The 26,382-nt window shown below is 42.7% G+C and overlaps 1 protein-coding gene across 5 annotated transcripts in view; it reads right to left on the minus strand.

The window, feature by feature from the left end:
• LOC102302212 (FERM, ARHGEF and pleckstrin domain-containing protein 1) overlaps positions 1-26,382 on the minus strand; it is a 58,403-nt gene extending 32,021 nt beyond the window's left edge. For 3 of the 5 annotated variants that reach the window (XM_005921435.3, XM_005921433.3, XM_042220414.1), the window contains exons 1-2: positions 26,126-26,382; positions 22,769-22,975 (exon numbers count right to left, since the gene is read on the minus strand). In XM_005921435.3, coding sequence (XP_005921497.1) covers positions 22,769-22,948 — 180 coding nt within the window. In that variant the 5' untranslated portion in view covers positions 22,949-22,975; positions 26,126-26,382. Of the gene's footprint in view, positions 1-11,026; positions 12,955-22,768; positions 22,976-26,125 lie in introns of those variants that run through there. The other 2 variants (XM_005921434.3, XM_005921436.3) reach the window with 2 other exon arrangements.

Here is a 26,382-nt window from a genome sequence, read left to right on the forward strand (position 1 = left end):
ATATATTATAAATAATCTCAATACAAAAACATGTCAAAGAGGTAATTCTTAATGGTTTAGCACCAGCCATGCCTTGCCTGACCTTTACGTCTGATGGTCTTATTACAGAATACACCAGAGAGCTGAGCAAAAGACATTATCGAGTGAACTATTAGGTTTATGGTAACACCAGCTACAGCGGTATATGGGGCTGAAGTTAAATGTGATTACCTGTGATGCTTTGGAGACCGAGCGATGTAATAATGGTCTAAATTAATCTGTAACAGATAAAATATCAGCACACGAGGCACGAAACCAAGAAAAAAAAAAACCCCATTAAACCCTCATCAGTGCTCTGCATAACAAACTGGAAAAACTACAAGTCCCAATCTGTCACAGTCTGCCAGGAACAAACATAACTAAATCAGGGCTACAGTCCAATTTCATGCACCTAGTCCGAGTAAACTCGGCCACTACGTGCCAGGATCATTTATATCCCCACAGCGTGTGACGCTTCCCCTCGGCTCAGACTTTTCAAAGCACATCTGCAGTTGAGCATGTTGGATGTTTGTCTCTAAACACACTCTTTCAATATTTTTGGAATATTTATTTTCCTAATTTAACTCTGAGCACTGCTGGGACTGTAAGACAACATGCAAAATCGAAAATTAATATCAGAACAGCAGAACAAACAGCTGTTGCTTTAGCAATCTGGGCACTGGCTCCCACAGTCTGAGACGGGCCAGGTATACTTTACCGAGCTTCCAACCTGCACAAATCCATCAGATGCTAAAAAGATGGGACGCCCTCTGGAAAAATTAATATCCAAAGTATGCTAATTAACTGTAAGCAAATGTGCCACGCTGCATGCATAAACAGCAGCTTGCTAACAGAAGCTAATATTGGAGCAGATGTAGTGATCTATATAATCACTGTGATGTCTGCTTGTGTGCTCTGTGTGCTGTAGAGATCAAGAAAAAGAGAGACTGAGGCAATAATATGGGATGGCATTAAAGCAGAAAGCAGAATTAATAAGAAGCTCATAGTGTGGCAGAATTCACAGCCAGCACCCATTAATATTACCACATACTAATGCAAAAACAGCTCAAACAAACAAACAAACAAGTCCAAAATTCATTCTCATTTTCACGAAATGATCACAGAGACCGCATATAAAACATAGAATTAACCATTAACTAATGGAGGGACTAATGCAGTCCTTAGTTTGGCATTCTAGCCTCTGTGGTGGAGTGGGTCTGAGTGACCGAATGCCTCAACTTCTTTTTTTGCCTATTTTACTCTAAATGGGGCCGCATTTTACCAAATGAGCCTTTAAGGTGTATAACATAAACCCTGAAACTAGCAAGTACAGAAACTCATCAGGAAGATTTTATGAGATTATGGATTAAGTGAGCCATAGTGTCATTTTCCTACTTAATTAGCCCTCTTTGCCATTAGAGGAGTCTCCCCTTACTTTCTATATAAATGTATATATACCAAATTTTTCGGACGCTAAGGCGCACTGGATTATAAAGCGCATGAAGTGAAAAAAAATCTGATAAGTCAAACTTTACTCAACTCATTCTTCTTGCTTCCACTTCCGTACCATTGATTCATTAATGTTGAATTCTCTCCCAGCTGCTCTATTCCCATGTTGTTGCAGTATATTAATGACTAACCTCTATTGTGGATGGATTATCTCAGTTGTTCTCCTGACTAAAGTTTGGTCTGTTTACAGCATCCTACCATGCGGTTACATTTGTCTCTAACCATCAGGAACCCTCATGTTAACTTTTATTAAGTGGAAAAAGTTCATCCTCCAGCTTCACTGTGTTTATGTTATGCTAACATAGCTGTGTTGCTAGCATCACGTAGCACATCATTCAACTTCAGCAACCCTATAAAAGTCAATGCTGTTTAGTTTTCTGTCTTCATTTATGTGAAAGTAATAGCAGAGCTGTACATTTTAATTTATTCAGAAATCTCTCAGTCAGAACATGGTGTATTATACTTAGATGGAAGCTAGCGAGCTAACTCCCTGCTAACTTCTAACTCGGTTAAATTTCATAAATTCTGTTTTCATGGATGCCTAGATGTTAAACTTAATTGTTACACCTGGTAAAGCAGCCATGGTGATCATTTTATTAAAGATGAAAGAATTTAGACAGTTTTTAACTCTCAGTGATGCTGCAGAGTTCGTTTGACTTTGGGACCTGAAGAAGATGGAGTTTTTGACCCAGATTACTCCGTGAGGCTCCTGACTATGGTAGCCGTAATGCTCCGACAATCCATCAAGTGGTGCAGCTTCGTAGCTCAACAAAGTTGTGCTAAAACATTTTTTGACAGCCTTTTGAGCGCCGTGTACCACATAAAATCAGTTTGAGGTCAGTAAGCACAACCAGAATTCATACATAAAGCACACTGTAAGGTGCACTGTCAATTTTTGAGAAAACTAAAGGATTTTAAGTGCGCCTTATAGTGCAAATAAATTGGTAGTTGAAATACATTCACTAGCCACTTAGGCCTATTCAACTGCTCATTTAAGCAAATATCTAACACACCAATCACACGACAGCAACTCTGGTCTGAGTATTTTAGAAACTGCTACACAACCATCTAGGGTTTACAGTGGATCAGGGGGTTGGGAATCGCATCTGTAACCGGAAGGTCGCCAGTTCGATCCCTGGGCTCTCTGTCCTGGTCGTTGTGTCCTTGGGCAAGACACTTTACCCTACCGCCTACTGGTGTTGGCCAGAGGGGCCGATGGCGCGATATGGCAGCCTCGCTTCTGTCAGTCTGCCCCAGGGCAGCTGTGGCTACAACTGTAGCTTGCCTCCACCAGTGTGTGAATGTGAGAGTGAATGAATAGTGGTATTGTAAAGCGCTTTGGGTGCCTTGAAAAGCGCTATATAAAATCCAATCCATTATTATTACAGAGAATGGCCCAAAAAAGAGAAAATTTCCAGTGAGCAGTAGTTCTCTGGAAGCCAAAGTCTTGTTGATATTAGAGTTCAGACAAGAATAGCCAGACTGCTTCAAGTTGATAAGAAGGCAACTTTTCCTTCTTCTATTGTTTGCTTCATTTAGGGGTCGTCACAGGACATCACCTGCCTCCATCTCTGCGTATCCCTCGTATTGTCCTCTGTCACAGCAACCCGCCTTCACTATATCCATGGATCTTCTCTGTGGTCTTCTTCTTTTCCTCTTGTTTGTTCAACATCCTTCTTCCAGTATATTCACTATCCCTCCTCTGCACATGTCCAAACACATGAGCCTTGCCTCTCTAGTTACTTGATCTGTTCCACTGATATACACATTTCTAGTTCTGCCATCCATCTCCTGCCTAACATCACCTGTCCATCAACACTGCAAACAAGAATGGGCTCAGAGCAGATTTCTTACGTAATCCTTCCTCCACTTTGATCTGTAACTCCTACCGCACACCTCGCCGTTGTCTCTCTGTCCTCACACATGTCCTGCACCACCCTCACATACTTATGTGCCACTGCACAGTTCCTCTTCTCTAGTTCTACAGAGAAACAGCACAACTTCTGAAGTGCTCTTTCTCGCCATGTAGTCATACTCTCAAGTTAACCTAGCTTTAAAAAAATCAGTCCTATATCTGCATGGTATGATTCATCAACTTTATCCCTCTGTAGTTATTAAAGCTCTGCACATCACTCTTTTTCTTGAAAATCGATACCAGTAAAATTCATCAGGCCTCCTCTAATTGATCAGGATTGTGTTAAACCATGTTCTTAAAAAGCCCAATGCTCTCTCTCCTAATCATCTCCATATTGTCTCAAACTTATTTCTGGAACAGGACAATAAGTTCATCAGCTCTTAGTCCAACAGAAGATCTTTGGGAACAGGAGATTCACATGATGGAGCTGAAATATGCAGGCACTATGTGATGCTGTCATGTCAATATGGACCAAAATCTCTAAGGAATATTTTCAGTACCTGGCATGAAGATGCCTCTAACAGTACTAGTAAGGCGTAGCTAACAAACTGGACAGTCAGTGTATAGGCTGGCACAAAAAACAGTGTGGGATACTGTTTAAGCCAGCTGATCTTTCAATATCTTTTGTTTTATGAGAGTATAATCAGAAATGTTGGAAGCTTGCACTTTCAGATTCTAAAAATACTGCATGAGTCAAAGCCAGATATGACTGTCCATTTCTCTTTTGATTTTCCAAATCAATTTTATATCATGCAAATTCAATAGAATCCTATTCAACACGCTACCTAATGTGTAGAAAAACAAATGCAACACTGCCAAAGAAAAGCTTTTTCCAGTCTGAACATGTCACTCTGTTCATGATTTGGCACTGTTGAAGCTAACTACTGCCTGGAGTGTAGCATCAACACGCTGAATCAAAGTCTGAGAAACCAGCTTTCTGCCTCACCACCAGACTACCACAGATTTTCCTGAGTGGGCTGCACTGTGAGAAAGCTAAGACCCAGGAGCTTGTGTAGTGTTTAAGAGATGTTTTTTCCTCCCACTGGTGGAGCACGCAGGTCTCTGAGGAATACTGTCCTGCTGCACGCTCCTTCCTTTACACATAATCTCCACCAGCAATAAATAAAGACAGGAGCACATGCTCTCTTAGTGGTGAGGCCAATCAATTGGCCTTCTCAAGATTAGCCCTAAACTACTTAGCTCTTAGAGCAGCAAATCCAGAGGCCCTCTGCCCTGTGATGCAGTCAGGTAAGTGTCTCTCAGCTGCTGTGACCTGACATCCCAAACTTTCAGCGGCTACAAAAGAGCTTCAGCAGCTGAACTGAAATTTGCATGCTTTACCCACTGCTACACAACCTGTACTGGCAAAGTGTCTAATTTTGTACAATATAATAGGTCAAAAGGAATCAGATAAACACAACACAGGTTAATTAATCTATAATTGAGAAAAAACACACCAAAAATAATCAGAGCCCCCCCCTCCCCAAAGAAATCAATATGTCAAAGATCACATTTAAGCACTTTAATATATTCACACTGAAACTCTAATTATCTCCTGGCCGCCAGTCAGCTGGGATTTCCTTGTCAGAATATAGATTACCTAAGAACACACAGGCCTAGAGAGCAGAGCCTCGGACCAAACCTGCCGCTTCCCGTGGACGAGGATTAAGGTCAACAACCTGGGAATCGCCCTCAGTTTATAACTGCACCAGTGATATAACCAGGCTACCGAGGCATATGTGTTCATAGCACAAATGCACAATGCAGAGGTATCTGATTAAAAGTCCAATTAAGCCTGGCTTGTATTCTCTTTTTTTCTCTTGACTTAAGATGTGGCTTTGAGATGACAATAACAGGTGCTTAAAAAAAAGCAGCTGGTAGTACTTAGGCACAGCGGTTGAGCCAAATGCTGTTAACACTCACATAATAGTCATGCTAACATGCGGCTGTTTTGAGGGAATAATGTTGCTCTCTTAGTTGAGAGCACTTACGCGCTCACGTTTGCTAATTAGCACAAGATATAAGAATCTGAAAACAAAAAAGTCAGAGCAGGGATTCTTCAGGACCCGGAGCAACCATCAGTATAATTCATCTTGAGGGGGGAATCAATTCTTCTTCTGTCCTCTGCTCCCTTTAGGGGTTCCCACGGCAGATCAGCTACCTCCCTTTCATCCTATCCCTCCTTGCACCAACCCTCTGCATGTCCTCCTTCACTAGATCCATGAATCTTCTCTGTGGTCTTCCTCTCTTGCTCCAGTATATCCACTACCACTCCTCTGGGCATGTCAAACAATATCACCCTTGCCTCTTTAACTTTCGCCATGAATGCTGGTGCCAAATCTATTTTTTCAGGATTTACTTCTAGGAGATTACCAACATCATCAGAATTTATGACATTTATGGACAAAACTCTGAGGCTATATTCAAGAAGTAGATTTTGCAGGATCTGGTTTGTTGTCTTGCATGCCATGGATATCTGTATCAATCCATCCAATATAGAAAGTCCTGGTTTAAGCGAATTCTCTGAAGAACTCAAAGACTCGGTGCTATCTAAATCAGATTCACGCAGCACAAAGTAAAGTGCACAATGTCATTGTTTGTTGTTCTCTGGGGAGGCCATTCAGAGTGCCTCCTTTATACCATGTTGGAAACATACCAGAAGTGAGCAGCTGCTAAATCAGTTACAGACACCACCAGTGGGATTTTTAAAAAAAAAAGAAAGACATTTTGCTGCGTGTGCTCTTGTTGTGTTTTTCCTCTGTTTGGACTGACACTGAATGTGTGAACAGTTGTACTTATTTTAGAGGAAAAAATAAGCATGGTGGTGCGAGACCAGTGTTGGCTTCATAAACTTTGCAAAGCTGCATTACACAGCACATTTTAATATAGCAGAGTTTAAATCTTCTGCACTCTGCATGAACCTGTAGCTGTCTCCAGAGGATGAGATATATAGTCCTGGTCCTGAGGTAAAAGCTCACATTTAAGAGTGCTGGTAGAGAAACTCGAGCAGAGAAATAAGCCAGCAAATGAATGAAAGAGCAGACAGAGGCTCAGTAAAGGCAGCTGTTGCTGTGCGTCTGCAGGCTGAGTTGCCGGGACTAGAGAATACCCGTTTTTCTTCTGGCAGATGGAGCGTGACCAAGAACCATGGCAGGAAAACTGTGATACCTGTAATCTGAGGGAAAAAATCAGCTGAAGGAAGGCTTGCGGTTAAGCAAATAGTAAGCAATTATAAAATGATGACAGATCAATCTTTCCATGGTGTGATGCATGCTCTACTTTTAGAGGCACGGTTTACACTATTTTGCTGTGTAATAATGTTGTAATTACTGTGGCCGCTTCAGGGATCTTTGGAAGTTAAAATACGGTGGTGCAAATGTTACACCCAGCTCATGGCTTTTCAAGCACACCCAAAAACCATTACTGTACGCTGTATGGTGAGCACTACAACATCTGCCCGAGGAAATGTGCACAATGGACTCATGCTTTAGAGTGCTGGAGCTGAAGGGTTTTCCGAGAGTGAAACAACCCACTCTGACTAATTTAGCCATTCATAAACAATGAATGAGGGGTTAACATGAGTGTTTCTGTGAGTAAGAGGTTTAAAACGCAATCTCTCGTAGGTGTGTGAAGTTTAAATGCGGGCCTGGGGTTTGTCTCACCGGGAGAGATTAGCACTCAAAGCAACCGAGGTTTTCGGTCTCGCATTGCTGCCTCGTTTTTTAACTGAGCGGAAGATATCCATGGTAACCTCTTGGATGTGGCATGGCGACTCTGCTCTGGTGGCGGCTCAAAAATGTGTCGAGTGTCACTCTTTTAGCCAAACGACTCAGTGAAATGATTTTTCCAAAGCATCGACGCAAACACCAACATGAGTGAGACAATTTCTCAACTGTGGCCATGAAACAGATCTCTTCTGTCTTTTAGAAAAGGGTTCCAGCACAGTGAGGAAACAATCTGTATCATTTGACCAAAAAAAAACTATAAACAGGCTGTCATCAGCTGTTTAAGCCGTAATTATCTTCTGCCGTTTTTCACATTTTTAGTAGTCTATGTGGGATTTCTGAGCGTTATTGCAACTACTAAGCAACATTTCTTTAATAGTGAGGACCACTTCTGTGAATATGTACATCATGAACATAGACATGGATCTACATCCACACATATGGCGGTCAAGAAGTGCCAGCACAGCCAAAGTGTGGGCAAACAGCCTCCCCCACACAATCACTGGTGAAGGTTGCTGGAGGTCTATGTACACACCAACAATTCTATGCTATTAATTTAAAAATCCTACTTCTGAAGTTATTGCATTCACATTATTTTCATAAAACTTAATCTCTTTTAAGAAGACGCTCTATCCGGTCGTTAAGTGATGACGTGACAAATCCTACTTCCGGGCCTAAAGTAGTCTGCGTTTAATATGGCTTTTGTGTTGTTAACATGTTTAATGTTTTGTATTTTCTTCTATTTAATCTCAAAAAGCTCCTAAAACAGTCAGTGATCACTGTTGACCTCCCTCGGCTTTTATTACCGCTAATCATTTATTTAAGCTCAGTTTTTAAAACCTTAGGATGTAGCTACAGCCCAGCCCATGCAGCAGTATATGAATGACTAACCTCGTATTGTGGATGGATTATCTCAGTTGTTCTCCTGGCTGAAGTTTGGTCCTTTTACAGCATCCTGCCATGCGATTACATTTGTTCCTGACCACCGAGAACACTCACGTTAACTTTTATCGAGTGGAAAAAAAGTTAGCTTGTTTATATTATGCTAACATAGCTGTGTCGCTAGCGGTCACGTAGCACATCATTATATACCAGCTAGCCCAACTTCAGTAACCCTACAAACGTCACTGCTGTTTAGTTTTCTGTCTTCATTTATGCTGGAAGTGATAACAGAGCTGTACGTTTTAATTTGTTTCCAAAACCCCGCAGTCAGGACATGCTATATTGTATTTAGATAGAAGCTAGCGAGCTAACTCCCTGCTAACTTCTAACTCCGTTAAATGTCATAAATTCCGTTTTCATGGATGCCTGGATGTTAAACTCAATTGTTACACCTGGTAGAGCAGAACGCTGATCATTTTATTAAAGATGAAAGACTTTAGACAGTTTTTCAACTCTCAGTAATGCAATAGTGATCGTTTGATATATGGACCTGCAGCGGAGTTTAGGCCCAGACACGGCTAGTGATACCATGCAGACATACGCCATTTTTCAGCTAATAGCTCTTCTTGTTGGTACACAAATGCACTGTGTTGCCTTCCGCATTAAAGAAATGGAAACAAATGGCTCCTTGGAAGCAAACATAAAGGGTGCTTCAAGACTTTTGCACAGTAATGTACAATACCTCATTCTTGAACTGTGGGGAACGGATTAATGCGCAGTCCTATAGGTGCTTTGACCCTATTCTGCTTATAAGCCAATAGTGGTGGTAACACTGGCAACAATCCCTCACAGATAATGGACGTATACACAGTATAGGCTCGATATTTAGCAAGAATTCCTGGATTCTGTTGAATCAGCCATCAGCTGTTGCTTTTCTCCTTTGTCAGCTCTTTGAAACTTCTGGTTGTTTGCACAAGAAAAACGACAGGTTACTGACGTTGCATGGCAGTACACAAAGACGCCAAACATCCTTCACCTCCCACTTTTAACATAAAGGAGGAACTACTTCATGAACCACTCTGCAGCACAATGAACATTGGGGGGGGGTTACCTAAATTACCTAAATTAAAGGGAAAGTAGTTCCATTAGTGCATTCTGTGTTCTCTGCAGCTATTTCTATTACTTGCCTGTATATTAGCTGTTTTCTCACTGTCTACGTGCCCACTTTGCTTGAGATTGTTCTTGATCGACTGATGTGACTGTCTCTAGTGGAACACCACATGCTGGGTTAGGCTAGCAAGCTCCAAGTCTCTGATTTCTGCTCTTTTTGTCATGGAATCTGTCTCCTGTCCGTCTTCACCAGAGCAGGAATGCCACATTTTCAATAGCCAGCAAAAAGGCAGGAAAAGAGGACAAGAGGTCATCATTTTTGCAAAATTACGCTATCGTACTATTTTGTTTACTCAGCATTGTTCGCCACAAATGCTGGGCTTATTCAAACCCCATGGTTCACATCTGACTGCGGAGTGTAATCACCTACTTACATTACGGTCATTCAAGTGCAATTTCTCTGACTAAACAGGCTAAATGCTTCCATGCTGCCTCTCTGTCTAAAGGAGGTCAACTGAGCCTATGTGAACGAGCACCCAGACAACATTGCTCCATAATGACTCCCAATGAAATAAAGCAAGTGAGTCATCCAGTACGACAAGACCTGTGTCTCCAGAGAAACATCACAACAAGATAAAATATCCCCAATTCTGCTCCTCTAAAGGTTATCAAGCAGCTTGACTCTCTTATTGGACTCGTGTGGTTGATGAGGACACAAACAGGAAAGCTTCATTCTGGCTTTGACAAAAGGCAACTTGAACTGGCTATTCTGCAAACACTTGGCATGACAAGTTCTCTTAAGGAGTGCTCCGAAGACCTAAAGTTCCCTGAACAGGCCGATCCCAACCCCCGCTGGTTGTCTGAAAGCAGACGTCCCCTGGAATGAATCCTCTGATATCACAGAGCTCTGACTCTTTTTGCTCCAGACTTCCGCGCATCGCTTCTCAATAGAGATGGATGAAAAGCTCAAGAGCAGCTCGACTAAAGGTCAAATCACACATAAAAGAAAAGTGAGGAATCCCCCCCGCAAAAAAAAACTTTCGAGTTTGGTTTCTCCAGGACAAATGATAACTTTTAGTTTGCTAGTCTCCAAAGTAGATTATGCAACAGTTTCCACTTTAATAACAAGGGGTAAGAGAGGGCAGCGTTGTTATGGTAGACGCTCTCCGGTGGGCGTAAGTACAGCTGGGGTTTCTGGTTTAAATAGTTCACTCCCTCCCTCTTTCTCTATCTCTCTCTCTCACACACACACACGCTCTCATGTCCCTCCCTCAATCTCTGCTTCATTCACCCTGACTCTTCCTCCCACACGTTTCTTCTATTTACCCACGAGACCCCAAATTCAATTACAGTCAGGGTGCCGTGGGAGGCAGACTCAGGTGCAGCTGAAAGGCATTCTCATACACAACATGTTGGGCAACTGCATCATGGGAATGACTTCACTGCAGGCAGAGCTACAGCACAGCCTTCAGCACTTTTTTATGTTTTAATTATCCATTGCAGAAAATAACACGAGAAAAAGAAGAGCAGCACATGTGTTGCACAAATTTCTAACTGATAAGAAGATTTCAGCAGGACAGCAGCAGAGGTACAGCCACAGCACCCGGAGTGGATAAGGATAATCCCATGATATCACACTGCTAGTCCGTTCTGACATGTTAATTAGCCCTGCGAATCTCAATGAGAAATTCATAATTTATTGAAGAGGGGCACTGCTGTCGTGAAGCCTCTGTGCAGCCGAGGCAAACCAGCTCTCGTGAGGGTCTCACCCTTTATCTGAGACCAGAAGGACATCACAGGCAAGACTGCGGGCTCACTAAGAGCGGCACGGCCGCCACACCCATCACGAGCTGTGATGTCTACCTACCCCGCTGCTACTCAGTGGGATACAGCAGTTCAAGAGCTTAATGAAAAGCGAGCCCATCGAAGCTGCAGTCAAACGGCGTGTGGAAATCAGAGGATCCCCCGTCTTCACGAGTCGGTCACGAGACGAAAAGAATCACGGGTTATGTTTGCGTTCGCCTCGTCCTTTCTTTGCAAACTGACAGCAGGCAAATGGTCACATCGGCAGATGGAGTCGACCGTCGCTGCTGTGTGAACCAAACAAATACGACGAGCCTCCACAAAGAGATATCCATCTTGGTTACCATAGGAACAAGACTTATTATAAAGGCATCAGTTTTCCCAAAGCACCTGTGCACAGTATAGGAAGCAGAGCAGCATGATATTGTCAGGCACAACATGACAGCGTCGGTGACAGCTTTCATCAGTGGCTCTGTGCTGTTTCACTCTGTGTCTCCACGAAATAGTGTGGATAATGTACGGGGAACTGAAATCTACATTTACAGCTGTGTTTACACTGTCACCTGTTTGCTTTTGCTTTACAGGGAATTGAGGGGTTACGCGTAATGGAAATATTTGCTATACAAGAGCTCCAGTAATACAAGTGCTCTCTATTTGCCTCATAGGAAAAACAGCCAAAATATTTCTGAGACAACATTTCCTTTCATTATTGATTAATATAGAGACTATGTTTCCTTATTAATAGCTTATTAACACAAATAACTGTAAAAATGGTGTTGATTAATTTTCCATTGTCTAGTTGTTGGTTAATTGTATGTTTTTGCAGCCTTTAATTGTGATACATGATGGATATCTAAATTCAGCATGCTGCAATACACTTCGAGTCTGGGAAGGCTTTGGCTAGCTAGAAACATAACTTCACAAAGTTAATCCAACAAAACCCCCATAATGTTGCTTAGTTGTTCCCAAGTAAAGCCAAAGATGAGCTCTGGTATTTCCTCACCATACTCAGTCAAAACCATGCAACTGCTTGGTCATCCTTCTTTGGGAAATCCACTGCTCTGATAGGCAGCAGCAAGAATCTGTAGGCAGGGACAGATATTTTGTTCTGAAAGCTTTGTGGGTTGTGTTTGAAGACTTTTACGTGTTTGAGTGTGCTTCGACTGCATGCAGGTAAACAGACTTTGAGGGCAGCAAAAGATGGCCTGATTTTCATGAATTTCAAACCCATCTGCTGCTGTCTGATTATTTAATTGGTTTACATGTATTAACAATGACCAGAGCAAGAAAAAGGAAGATTAGCGCACAACTATCTGGATGCAGGAAACACTTGAAATCCTGGAAAACTGGTTTTCCTGGCAGATAGTCATGTACCTGACTCAGATTGATATGAAAACCCCAGATGGAAACTAAGTATACATAGATATTGTAGTTTTACATCATAGAATATTCAATATGATTGTTTTTGTTTACATCAAATCATTATATGGTATCATTTTGAATGCCTTGATATTGATTAAATGGGCTATTCCACAATCCTTTAAGGTATCCCTGATATTTATCTGGTAAAAATACCGTCTTCCTTTTATCAGTATGTGTCTCTTCACATATTAGTATTCTTAGCCATCAGTTACCGGATAATTCCTGCTGTAGCGCTTCTCCCGTGGCTCTCATCCTAAATGACCTGATTAAATTTCAGGATGTGGGGGACAACAACCCCCGCCACCCTCACAAAAACCCCTCTGTGGGATTTCAATTTCATGCCATGAGAAAAAGGCAACCGAGGGTTCAGAGTTCATGTGAGGAAAGCATGAGAATATTTCCTGGCAGAAGACAGTCAGTCAGTGCAACAATGATGCAAGACGCATGAATGCCACCGTTATTTTTGATCTTCTTTCCCCCCCCTCCTCAATCTGTATCACCAGTGGAACATCTGACGCAGGCTTTCATCTTTTCACTGCATGTCTCAGCTTTTAAAAACCACACAAATCTTCCATTTATTTGACTTATTTATTTTTATAGTCAAACTGAGCATATGACCCCCGCCCCCCTCTCCCTTGCCATCCCAAACACAATGCCATCTTTCAGGGGAAAATGGGTCAATCAGCAGTGAAACGAAGACGAGCTAATAATGCCCCACAACTTATTGTGAGTCACATTTTAAGTAAGAGGTTTTGAATGCAAAAAAAAAAAAAAAAAAGCGATGAGGGCTGCGTCTCCTTCCTGAATATGTTACTCATAAATGATGTGCAGCAGTGAATCCCCATGCCAGCGCCCTGCTCTCATATTAATGCTCCGCATGGAAACCCCCCACTCCTCAACCCAAGATCCCCGCTTCTTCCTCCCTCCACCCCTTCCCGAGCAGATATCAGTGGAAGACAGAACTCTGCAGCACGGCAGCCGGATCAGACGCTCCTCACCCACCTCTCTGCGTAGCCATGGCAACCCACACATAGACCGGCATGATTACACGTGCCCTTTCAAACAAGAACTCGTACAGTGTTGAAATTTGATGTATGTGCACAGAAAGAACATCAGCCGGGGATCCAAACTAACACCTCGGAAGGTTCACGTCCTGCCACTCAAAGGTCGCGACAGTTGTGCCGGCGAGGCGCTCTCTAACAGCGGAGGGTGGGATGATAAACGAGAAATAATTCCTTTCCGTGGCAGGGAGCCACACGAGGCAGCTGCGTGTGTTTTCTAAGAGTGAATAACAACAGATTAAAGTTGGCTGAAGCAGTACTATCGGGAGAGCGGCGCTTAAGAACAGAAAAAAGAAATGTTTCTATTTTAAGGCTCCCAAAAGAGAACAAATGTAATATGTTAGCAGAACAGGCAAATATCACATGCTCGGATGCTTGTGATTCCCAGTCTCCTTGCGGTATCGGCGCCTCTTTCTAATTGTCTCCCCAGCCAGGTTGCAAACACTTTTCTCTGGTGACATGCAAGACAAAAATCAGAGAGCTGCTATTTATCTGGAAGCTCTCTCCAATGAACCCCCTCATTCACAAAGACTGAGCTTGCTCTAACAGGGGATGGAGAGATTGCCATGGTCACCATCTCCTCATTGGCCGCAACAGATGCACACTATACAAGTCCCCCCCCCCCGCCGCCGAAAAAAAAAAGCTACTAGAGTAACAACACAGTTAATTTAAAGAGATTTGGTTTGTACTCATGCATGACTCATATCAGGAAGAGGAGAGTGACAGTAATGGGTTTAGAAAACTCATTGACATGGTGTAAAAGGTAGGGGAGAGTTGGATGTGTTGCTCTGTGCATCATAGCTGCTGCCCCATTCCCCTGAATGCTCTAACAGCCAATCAAATCCCATTTGTATTCGCATTCAGCCAATGACAGCTCATCAAAAAAAACGCTGGTGCCAAATCATCCTCTGTGCGCAAATCATTCAACCACTACCTCTGTCAGTTCTCCCCCCTAAAGCGCCGGGAGGCTGGGGGAAGCAGACCGTGTCCCCACCGCAGCTCCGAATTTAACAGGATTTAGCACACTGCTCCCAGACTAGACCGTCTTCCTCTCTCTTAGCTCTGCCTCCCTTTACGCTCCACGTGTCATGTTTATAAATACAGAACATGAAACGTGCGTTATTCGCACAGATAATACGCATGTTGAATTTCAGTGGTGTCGACCCGTCCCGCTGTGCAGACACAAAAGATTTCAGAGACTCCCTTTGCATAAATACATTGAGCTTGGAGTGGAAATCTAGGCTGATTGCTTTCTATCCCAGTTAGTATTTATGCACGTTATTAACAACAACCATCAGAGAAAATATGCTGATGTATTTAAAGTCATCGATAAAACAACAAGCAGAAGGTTTTCAGTAATGCAGTTTAGACACAAATGAGCTATAATATAAAACAGGTAAATATGAATACACCTGTTATTCCCGGCTTTAGTGCTGCAGTCAACTGCGACTAACAGTTATTTCCATTACTGACAGATGAGCTACTTCTGTGCAATCGGTCAAACAGTGACAATTATTGATTAGTTTCCCAAACTAGAGAATAACTCATCATTAAATTGTCTTTACCTTTGACCCATTTTTTTTTTTACCAAATTCACAAACTAAGAGGCTAGAGCTACTGCAGGTCTGGCATATGTGCTTAAAATGTGCCTGTAATGATTATTCAAATATTAAAATAGATTCAGATTCGTTCCCTTTTGGTCTGTATGGCTAATCTGTCATCTGAAATTGGCAGCACTGGTATAGGCTTTAGGGCTTCCTCGTATCTGACTCCGCATGATTAAATTACCATAATTGTTTTAAAGAGATAGAGCAAATGTATATAAGCCATTAGGGTGGAGATTCTTGGTACCAGAAGTTTTATGGTTTCCATTTTTAGTCCTCTTATAGTCCATTTGCACTGACCAAACACACAGCAGGCTTTGGTTGGATGCAGCTGAACAACGCTCTCTGTGTAGAGAGCAAAGCCGTCTTGAAATCAGCTTTTAAAATGTAGCTTTTTATTTGATTTATTTAGCATATTTAAAACTTATCAGCATACATAACAAACGAGCAGCTCGTGGAAAAAGATATTCAACTGATGCACTAAGAAACCCCAAACTGAAACTACCATGACTGTCATTTTTATTAACGGGTAAACATTTAGGAAAACGTATGCGTCACGCCACAGCTTCATAACGTGAGTACAACACCACGACTAATGGACGGCTTTGTGCAATTAATTAGCTGTATTGTACACTAATGACAGTGGATTGAATGTCAGATTTAATAAGTACGCTGATCGGTACGTGCTGCATTTGCCAATCCCATTGCTTCCTTTTTATTAAGATCAATGTTCAGAATGGATCTATTTATGCACCCCTGGTACTCGACTTTCCATATGCATCTGGGCGTCACTCCACAGGTTGTGTACTTGTCCTCACTGCCGGTCAGTCAGTCACTGAACAACCATACGTAAGCTGTTTAAGACCGAGCTGAAAGAAGCTCTTTATCGTGCTTCTGCTCATTAAGTCAGGACCTCATTGCCATTCAGCGGACAACAAGGCACACTAGAGCTCCTCTAATTGCTTCTCATCACAATGAATGGGTGACAGCATATGGGGAGAAAAGTGGAGAGTGGCCGGATGATGCTAAGCCCTCTGGACTGGTGTGAGAGTAGGCTTGTTCTAATGAAGGTTCTCTCTTTTGTGACACAGCCCTCTTTTAGCCCGGGTGGCCCCTGCTTCCCCGGTTTCCTCTGAACCCTTTCAGTTAAGAGGATGAGAGAGAGAGAGAAATCACATCCAGCAACAGAAAATAGGTTAAATATAGATGTCTGCGTTCATAGTTAGCATAAAAAAATCTACTCAGTGAAACATTCTTGATTAATTTTTTATCATTTCACACTAAAAGGATGCCTAAAAAGGAGTGGAGATGGATCCAGCATCCTTATTTAGTTATGTAAACTTTAAATATGTCAGACTGACAGGCTCTCAGACAGCGTCGTGATAATCAGGCAGCAGCATTTTCTGCAGGATACCGGTAATGGCTACAGAGCCTTGCCATCTTCTCTTCTTCTGTTGTGCTACATCTTCTTCTTTGCTCCTCCCCTAAAAACACATGTACACATGCATACACTTGCAAACACGAGCACAAATCATGAGACAAGCTAGTGCAACCACAAATGACCGCAAAACAAGGCTCTCACACTGTGCTGAAACAAGGGCACATAAATCAGGTAATTTCATTTTATTATTCCTATTTATTGATTCATTTTTATCCCCCTGTGGCTTCATGTGGGGAAAGGAGTTTCACTGGGGGAGGGAGGGAGTAGGCTTCCACCCTAAGACAATGGTAGGAGAAGCGTCGAACACCAGTGGGGTGTTCATTAACATGTTTATTTTCATCCACTGATTTGTAATCTAAACTGATGGCTCAAACTCTGATGCATCAACACCCCCGAGATTCACCGACAACACGCCGTGTTTTGCACCACGTTCTCATTTTCTGCTATTGTACAAAAGCTCGGGGCTTTGAAAAGTCGAAAAGAAGGGCGATAGAGTGAGTATGAAGTAAAAAAGTAACATAAATCAGCTCAAAACCTCAAGAGGACGCAGTGTTGGGCAACAATAGCAATAAACTTAATTTTTATAGCATTTTTCCAAACCAGAATGACAAGGTCCTTAAATTAAATCTGCAAAAATGCCAGCATTAAACCATTTCAAAATATATAAAGAGAGGAAAAGAAAAGAGAATTATAAGGCTATGGTTATAATGTTATACAGCTTGTCAATGCAGGTGGGTTTTTGAAAGTTGTTTAAAACAGGGAACTGATTAAGCTGATCTAAAGGTAAGAAGAAGTTTATTCCATGGCAAGGTTGCCATCTGCTTTACGCCTTGAGTGTGAAATCTGTAACAGCAACTGATTCCCTGATCTGTGGATCTTGGTGCAATGTTGGATAAGGTGTTCAGTTACATTATCATAGAATTGGTTTGACCTTGACAGTAAATCTACATTCACTGGCTACTTTATTAGGTACACTTGTCCAACTGCTCAGTCAAGCAAATATCTAGTCAGCCAATCACATGGCTGCAGTTCAATGCATTTGGGTATGTAAACATGATGAAGGCGGCTTACTGAAGTTCAAACCGAGCATCAGAATGGAGATGAAAGGCGAACGTGAATGTGGCATGGTTAACGGTGCCAGACAGGCTGGTCTGAGTTTTTCAGAAACTGCTGATCTGCTGGGATTCTCCCACACAACCATCTGGCTGTGTGGGAGTGGTCCAAAAAAACAGAAACTATCCAGTGAGCAGCAGGTCTCTAGGTGGAAATGCCTTATTGATGTCAGAGGTCAAGGGGAAAATGCCAAGACTGCTTTGAGCTGATAGGAAGGCAACAGTAACTCAAATAACCAAGTGTTACAACCAAGGTATGCAGAAGAGCACACCGATCTGGTACAGCAGCAGAAGACCACACGAGATGCTACTCATTTCAGCAAAGAACAGAAAACGGAGTCTATAATGCAAAATTGGACAATAGAAGAAAAGAAAAACTTACATTTCTGCTGTGACCTTCAAGTGGAAGGATCAGAATTTGTAGTAATGGATCTATCCAGATCACAAAGACCAAATCACCCTAAACTGGTTTCTTGAATATGAAAGCATCCAATTAAACCCATCTGGGATGTAGTGGAACAAGAGATTCTCATCATGGATGTGTAGCCAAAAACACTGCAGCGATCATGTGATGCTATCATGTCAATATGGGCCAGAATCTGTTAAGGATGTAATGTGTAAAAATACCAAGACTGAACTAGACTTCTGGCATGCCTATTGAAATTGCCCAGATAACGCACAGTTTACTGGCAAATTAGCAAATAACACCAACATAGTGGCAGTCTGTAGTAACTGTTCCAATACTCACAGATTAAGTGAAGCTGAGGTGACTGAGTGGAATTCAGGTGATCGTAATATAAGAAGTATTCATCCACTGGGGAACAAGAACAACATGTCTATTCAGCAGTTTTGCGTGATGCTTAGCTTGAATAAGAAGCACGCTGTGGTTTAATCTAAACCTGTATGTACTGTTGATGTTATTAGTTATTAGGAAAGAAAAAGTATTGCAGTAAAAACCGCATATGGAAAGCGAATTAAAATGCATAGAGATTAAGAGGTTTGTATTTAATTAATTCAGGATTTGCCTCAGCAGGTAGACTTTTAACAGGGGCTGTGGCTGTAATGGACAAAGTGAAGTGAAGGCAGGAGAGGACAGACTGCAGTCCTCAGTGGCTCATTATAGTGAGAGAGGAAGACCAGCAGTAGGAGTGCAATATGATAGAAAGAGAGAGAGAGATGGTATGTGTCTGAATTTCTAATGTTTTGCTAAATCAGAATCAGATTAGATGTATTCCATATAAGGTTGTACCTGATGCTATTCTAGCAGAAAGGTTTGGCCCGATGGATTTGAACTCCTTCATTCATTCACAGGAATGAACATAACTCTCCTCCACTCTGCCTTCATCATCCCTTCCCCCACATGCCAACTGCTAAATGCATGCTGCAATAACACTCTTCACGGACAAAATCTGCAGAGCTTCCACCAGCCATCAGCAAACATAAGCATCAAAACATCAGTACACACGGTGTCGGCGTATGTTAGCCCGAGGAACGCAAGGCCAGACGGCAGTCTGTCCTCCTGCCCCACTGAATCTAAACCAAAACGACTTTATTTTCAATCTTCCGCTTTTTTTGGAATTAAACAAAAACGATGGACTAGATTTTAGTCATGTTTCAAGAGGCCAGTCTACCGCTGTCCAGGTTTTTGCAGCCAGACTTTATCAGCATCAACACAAGTGTTCACAGCCAGAGTGCTAACTAGGCCACAGCATGGTATGCGACCCATGAGAAGGCTCTGTGGCCCCTTTTTGTTTCTCAACCATCTGATACTCTGCCCGCTGAGGTGGAAACTTACCCCTCTCAAACAGAGGAACTGGAACTGAAGCCTTCGGTATCAGTAACAGGGTGAGGTTAGACATTTTATGTTTTCTTAAAGAGACGCCCCCCCCAAAAAAATTCCTGCCTTGAATCACTTTGACAATAAAATCATCTGAGATGAGTTGCCTTCTCCTGAACAATGCTGCATGTTCCTGTTGTGAAATAAAAGACTGGATAATTGCTTGACAGATGTGTTTTGTAGACCATGCAGCTATCTCACTTCACTGCTGCGGGGAAGAGATTAACATCAGCACAGTGTGTACAAAGTTGACATATGTCTTCTGTATCTCAGGGATAGTTGGGTTGCGACTTGGTGAAACAAATTGTAATTACTGCTGAAAGAAAGCAACTCGCTTCAGGCAACTAAATGTGCTTTAAAATTGCTTTACCTCAACTCCAGTAAAAACTCCTTTCTAAGGTTTTAAAGGTCTCCCTCATGCTGCTAAATCTGGTTCTGACTCATTGGGCCGTGGACTTGGAGCCTTTGGTGTCCTGTGAGGACGTGGGCAGCTGGTGCTTTGAGTCCTGTGGAGTGTGGAATGGGGACTCCGTGAACTGGGCTCGTTCAAGTGGATGCTTGATCTGATTGGGATGTGGGGAGTTTGGAGGCCGGATCAAGTGAGCTTTCGGTTCTTTGTCACACTTCTCGAGTAATTCGTGAGCCAACTTTGCTGTGGGGTGGAGTAAACTGTCCTGCTGTGGGAGACTGCTGCCATCAGGGAGTGCCACTGGTAAGAGGAGCTGCATAAGAACCATTAGAAATGCGGTAGATGTCAAAATAATATCCATGTGAACCCCAATCACCCAAGATTTCCCAGTAAAACATTGCAATGTAATGAGATAAATAATATTATTAAATTCCAATGATTTTAATGTTGTGACTGATCAGTGTATACACTGTTTGGCAATTCGAAAATAAAGTAACCTTTTGTTTTTAGAAGCTCAACATACTCAAGAAAACAGGAAACTTTGTGACACTGAACTATATGTACATAGTAAATAAATAGATGTGTGTGTATGTATATGTGTCTATACATATCTATATATATATATATATTTTTTTTTTTTTTTATAATAGATCTTTCCACTCTGAATGCAAGCCAGTGACTGAGATAAATATCTTCTCTGTTGATACCTCTGGGCAAAAAACATCATTCAGGCCACGGAGCTTTTTATCTCAAGTACTGACTTGTGACAAAGGATATAATGTGTGTTAAATTGAGCATGAATAAAGCTTTCTGTTAGCGAGAGCCTTTTGTTACCCTCCCCTGATTCGCAGCCTCAGCTTGTTTCAGGCCAGCTTGGCGAGAAAACGTTGCAAACTCACCATCACAACCACTCAGCTACATAATGAAGGACATTTTAGGGCCTTGCAAAAAGGGTCACTTACATATATTTCTTGTAGTGCACAGTATTTAGTCGTTTAATGTTCTTTTTCACCACCGAAGATCCAAAGTGTCAGCGTGTGTACTCCTTGGCGGTTAGAGTAGTGTTAAACACAGCTTTGGGACACTGAAACGTCATAAAAAATGTATTAAACTCTGAGGGTGAGATCACCTTTGTAAGCGGAGTTTCCCATTGCAGCTTTTCCACAGATTGCAAGCCCTGAAGCGGACTAAAAAAAAATCCCTTCCACTCCTGCTCTAGACTCATATCAAATTTAAGCATCACCGGCTGGATGATATTGCAGTTGACAAACTAGCGTGAGAAAAACTAGTACAAAAAAAAAAAAGTAGACATAAACAAGTGTGCAATTAAACAGGATTTCACTGGGAGAACCTAGTGAGCGTTAAGTATTAGAAGAACATATGACACCTCTAGAAAGATTAAGAGTCATGCACTGCCTAAGGAACTGCATTTACCCACACTGCCTTGGGAAACAGCCAAAAGGACACAACCACCCTGCAATGCACACGCACTAACTGTCAGTAAAGCTCAGCAACTTCACTGCCGGGGTCAATTCATACACATTAAACAGGTCCTGTGTGGCTGCTGCTGTATCTGTTTCCCTCCATCACTACTTTTCACTATCTACTCATCTCGCTCCACTGTTTTGGGAGGAAACGCTTCTGGTCACAGAATGTAGCTCGTTGTTCTACTCTATCCTCAGACAAATACCAGTATTTTCTCTTTCTCCTCTCTGCGTTTCTGCCATAAAATCAAAGCCTGAGAACAACGAGAACACGAGCTGTGGGAGGATGAGATTTTGCAAAGTATGTTATCTTCTTCTAAGTGCCTTAAAGGACATAGCTGGTGTTATTGTATATATTGTACTATATTAACACTATCAAGGAAAAGGCCACAGCCATATGCCGTCATGCTGAGGCCCATTTTTACTGCCTGACACGCATCTTCGTTTCTGTACACTATATAAGACATTTTATTTATTTAATGTTTAGAAATGTTTGAAAACTGTTACACGAAGTACAAAATCAGTTATTGGTCAGGAACTATTAACATCTGCGGATTAACTCTCTCCAGCAGGACAGTGTACATGTGACAAACTGAAACTACACTGCAGTGCTGCCCGTGATCATCATAAGAAAATTTGACTTTTGCCTCCAAATCATTTGCTTTATGTTAAAATAATCCAGTTTCTACACAATGAACATATGTTTTTACTTTTTTTTTTTTGCATTTTAAGCATTGTGACCAGATAGTAGAAGGCACTTAGCAATTAGTGTCTAATTTTAGCACATCCGCCTTCGCATACTGTGTCCAAATTTAGAGCCATGTGATGAGAACGTTAATCCTCTAAATCCTAAAGTCAAGAATGGAATTCGAATGGGAGCTCAAACAAGACAAATAAGATATATTCTTGTCTCTCTCGTCTGTACCTATCTGCTTTCATTAAATTATCTAAGATAACACCAGTGTTTGGAAAGCTTTAAGAACAGGGATGCTTTGCTCTGCTTCTCTCTCTTGGTCTCGTTCAGTCGTGCAACATCATAGCATGGGCATGAACTCTCTATGAGTGAGCTGTAGAATCGTGCATCCTTTCCTTGTCATCCAAGGGCGGCATAAAATATTTCCAAGGACCACCTCTGGCCCGTGAGCTGCGTTTTGAGAACCCTGACAGCAGAAGAATAATTGTGGTGTAGTAATAGCGACAGCTGTAGAGCAGATTTGAAACACTTTGGGAGATTAGGAAAGAGTGAGCAGAAATTGAATAACCCACAATAAACTGGAGGAACCCTGACATTACTAAGATCCATCCAGTTTCATTCAACATGCAGTTACCATGCCAACCTGTTACCAGACTGCAGCTGGAATCGGGGAAATGCTTCTTGGCCACGGTGCGATAATGAAAAGTCCTGTTCAACAACAAGAAAAACGATAATGACTCACCGAGATGTCGAAAAGCTCCTCTGTGTCATCCAGCATACGGACCCTGACGGTGACGTGTCGTCCGGGGGGCATGGCCGGAGGTCTGTGCCCGGGATCTAACGTACTGATGCCAAGGGTCTCCGGAGCTCCGAGGCGCTGCCCTGCGCCAGAGGAGATTGTGTCTGGGTCTGGCTCTGCCATGGTGTGCTGCACTGCTCACTGCTCAGCCTGCATCAAGGGCAAGACAGAAGTCAAGCACAGAAAAACATATTCAACCTAAAGGGTAAAAATCGGAAACTCCCGTCTCACAGCGTCAGCGATGTATGTGCAGTACAGCCCAATGTCTGCATCGGCTCCCAGAGGACGGGCTGCACGACCTTTCATGTCACACAAAACACAGTAATTGCAAATGCAGTATTTGCACTCGCTGCTAATGGCTGATAATTGTTGCCAGTGGGAGACCCAATTAATCTAAAAAAAGAGTGAGGCAAGTTCTTGATTTCAAAGCACAAATCAGGCAGCCCTAATTTGATTTAACAAATGAATCATGAGGCTAGAGTGTAAAAATCAAAGAGCCGGTAGAATGACAGTTGATTTGGGGAAGAAGTAGAATAAACACAGAGTAATAGGAATTAACCGAAAACACTCCAGATGATGAAATACCTATATTGCATCGGTTATCAATAAACTGCAGGTTTAAAGTAGAGATAACAGATAACGTACATCGATTTCTTTCCACTTACCCAATTCAGCTGTCATTGGGCAAGCAGGGAAAGAGATGGGGTACACCTCGGACAAGTCACTAGCCAATCAGAGCTAACACAAAGACAGGCAACTGTTCACTCTCACATCCACCAATTAACATAACACGAATGCCTTTTGGCTGCGGGAAGAAGCCCATGATGCCAAAGGGAAAACATTCAATTCGTGCAACCAGGCTCTTTCCAATCCATAACTAATAGATGAATGGCTTCAACAGGCCACAGAAAGTAACTAACATGACAAATATAAATGATGGGTACCATCGCTACAAAGCATCCAGTGCTGGAGGTTTACATCCAAAACCAGAAAGAGCTGAGGTACATCTGGAATGTGGGAAAATCTGCAGTATCACTCAGTCAATGACTCTCCCAGATGGCTGAATGTTTTGGACAAAGTCATGGATTCATTTCGGGTTGACACTTGATCAGGCCACTATCCCCCCCCCAATCCCCACCCCGCCACCATGTATCTACAGCCAGATCCCCTTAGGCCCTGCTGTCCTCCTTAATTCTCTCTTCATTACACATTCCAGCAGGCTGATGTCATCCCGAGACCTCACTGAGTGGTTCGTCAGAGCACCGAGGCCACTGGGCAGTTGTTCAGCCGCCGCAGAGGTGAACGACTGGTGCCAAGTTTAAGCTGAGAGCTGAATAAGGCATTTGAAAGGAGTGGATAATGTAATCCAGTAGAGTGTGTGGAGAATATAGCCCGAGGACAGTGGACACTGTAAATTCTGTGCGATGATGGTGTAGGGATCGATGGCTAGTAGGTCTGCTGACTGTAATTTTATTTTTTTAATTGATGATTGCTGACTGATTGAAAAATCAGTCGGCTGGGTGATAGAAAACTGTGACAAGCGACCAAAGATAAACAGATATTATTTACAAGAAAGAGAAAGGAAACAAGAAAACAGGAAAAAGGCAGTTTTACTTGAGGAATGACTGATTGAATAGGAAACCAATTTTCTGTCAAGTGATTGTTAAGGCTGTCAAGACCATTCTGTCCAGATGTATTGTGGTAAAAGGCTAAAAAAGTAAAGGACACTTTGTAATGCAATTAATCAGGAAAGTTCATCTTTGAGTTCTCTGTTATAAGACTTTGAGGACCATGTTGTATCATTTTCACCTGCCTGTACACTGTCATCACAGCGCAGTGGGTGAGAGATGTTGCTGTATTCCAGTTAAAGTGCACGCTCCCTTGGGCTGATCAAAAACAGACCTAAAAGCTGCCACCGGGGCAGTCTGAATGGAAACGAGCATATTTTCCCCAAATCAAGCCCAGTTCTTTTTGACACTTGATCCGAGTGGCCGTCACCGCTCGGTGGCCCTGGCTCTTGATTATTGGCAAGCGTATTATGTCAACTCTGTAAATTCATGGCTTGCATGACCTGCACATGCACGCCACGTAACCGGACACTCTTCAAACAAGGCACCAGTGAAACAGAGGGCAGTGAAAGAGTAGACTCTGATTATTTCAGTCAGCACGTACCCTCCCCTGCACCAAGCATCATGAATCAACCAGTCATGACTCCGGGTCTGTGCGCCTCTCTGAATAGGTAACACAGGACCAAACAAACACAAAAACAGGCAGTAGTACAGAGGGCTAGAAAGTGACACAAAGCGTACTCGTCCAGCATACAATGCCAAAAGGGACATTTGCAGACCCCTGAGTGTTTCTCAGGGTAAACCTCCCTGCCTTTGAACTTGTTTGCTTGAAATTCCACACAAGCCTGTAATGTTTAGCTGTGACTGCTGGCTTATTGAGAGTCCAGCGTTGTAACAGTGGCTCCTCTGTGCGCAGAGGCACGCAGGGGCCCCTAGATGAAGTCCACCACTGCACAGCTGGAATCCTTTAATGACAGCTGAATGGCCAGAGGCTGTCTACCTGAGAGAAGCTGCATAACAAAAAAACAGAGCTCAATTTCTTCTGTGTTTCGCAATCGACACTGATACATGGGTGTGGCTGGCATTGCCTGAAAGGCTTTAAGTTCTTACTGTACTGCTGGCAATGTGACATATCCATTAAGTGAAAGGAATGACAACCAACAGGATACGTGTAACTAAGGGATATGCAAAAGAGTCTCAATGACTCGAATGCTACAGTCACTGTAGACTCAGCTCATGGAGTCTGAAGTGTGGTCACACCATAAATATAATGTAGGTTAATAGAGCAGGCTGCTGTAATCCTCGGGACATTATCAGCCAGTACAGTACATGTGACATTAACGCATTGCTCGGACCCACCTGGACAGCCTCTGGAAACTGCTAAATGCACACACCCCGGCACTGTTTGATCTTTGCAATCTTTTAAATGTCACAGAGCGTGCATGGATCGTCTCAGAGAAACGGAACCCCCAACGACTGCGGCGTCTGCACATACTGCTAAGGTATATCTGTGCAATGCAAGCCACACTGCAGGGACAGAAAGGACAGTCCCTAGCAACATAGAAGGATTTTTCACACGGAGTGATAGTTATTCCCCACCTTCGAAATCCAGCATCACGAAACAACACGGGAAAGATACTCCCAAGACTTAACCCTAATCTCCTCAAACAAGTTGAATCACTTCCCTTAAAGAGCACAGTGAGAGAGAGGACTCGGGCTGCACGATTCTTACCCCCGTGTCTCGAAATGCGGGCTTGTCCACACGAAAGTATTTCCCTGCTGAAGGGGAAGACTACATCCACGTCCGGAAAAATTGGGGGAAAATGAATCCCAGATGAGTTTTAGACACAGCTCGCAGCGATCAGGAGGCTTCCTGCGGTCGCCATGGCGGACGACTGAGTGAGTGAGCCGGGGAGAGACGGGATTACATTGAACCGAGCGACGGATCCACTCCTGCTGAATTCACTCAGACAATGAAGGAGGTGCAGC

Source organism: Haplochromis burtoni, unplaced genomic scaffold (assembly GCF_018398535.1).
Source record: "Haplochromis burtoni strain Fernald_Lab_line unplaced genomic scaffold, NCSU_Asbu1 Contig_48, whole genome shotgun sequence".
Lineage (NCBI taxonomy): Eukaryota > Metazoa > Chordata > Actinopteri > Cichliformes > Cichlidae > Haplochromis > Haplochromis burtoni.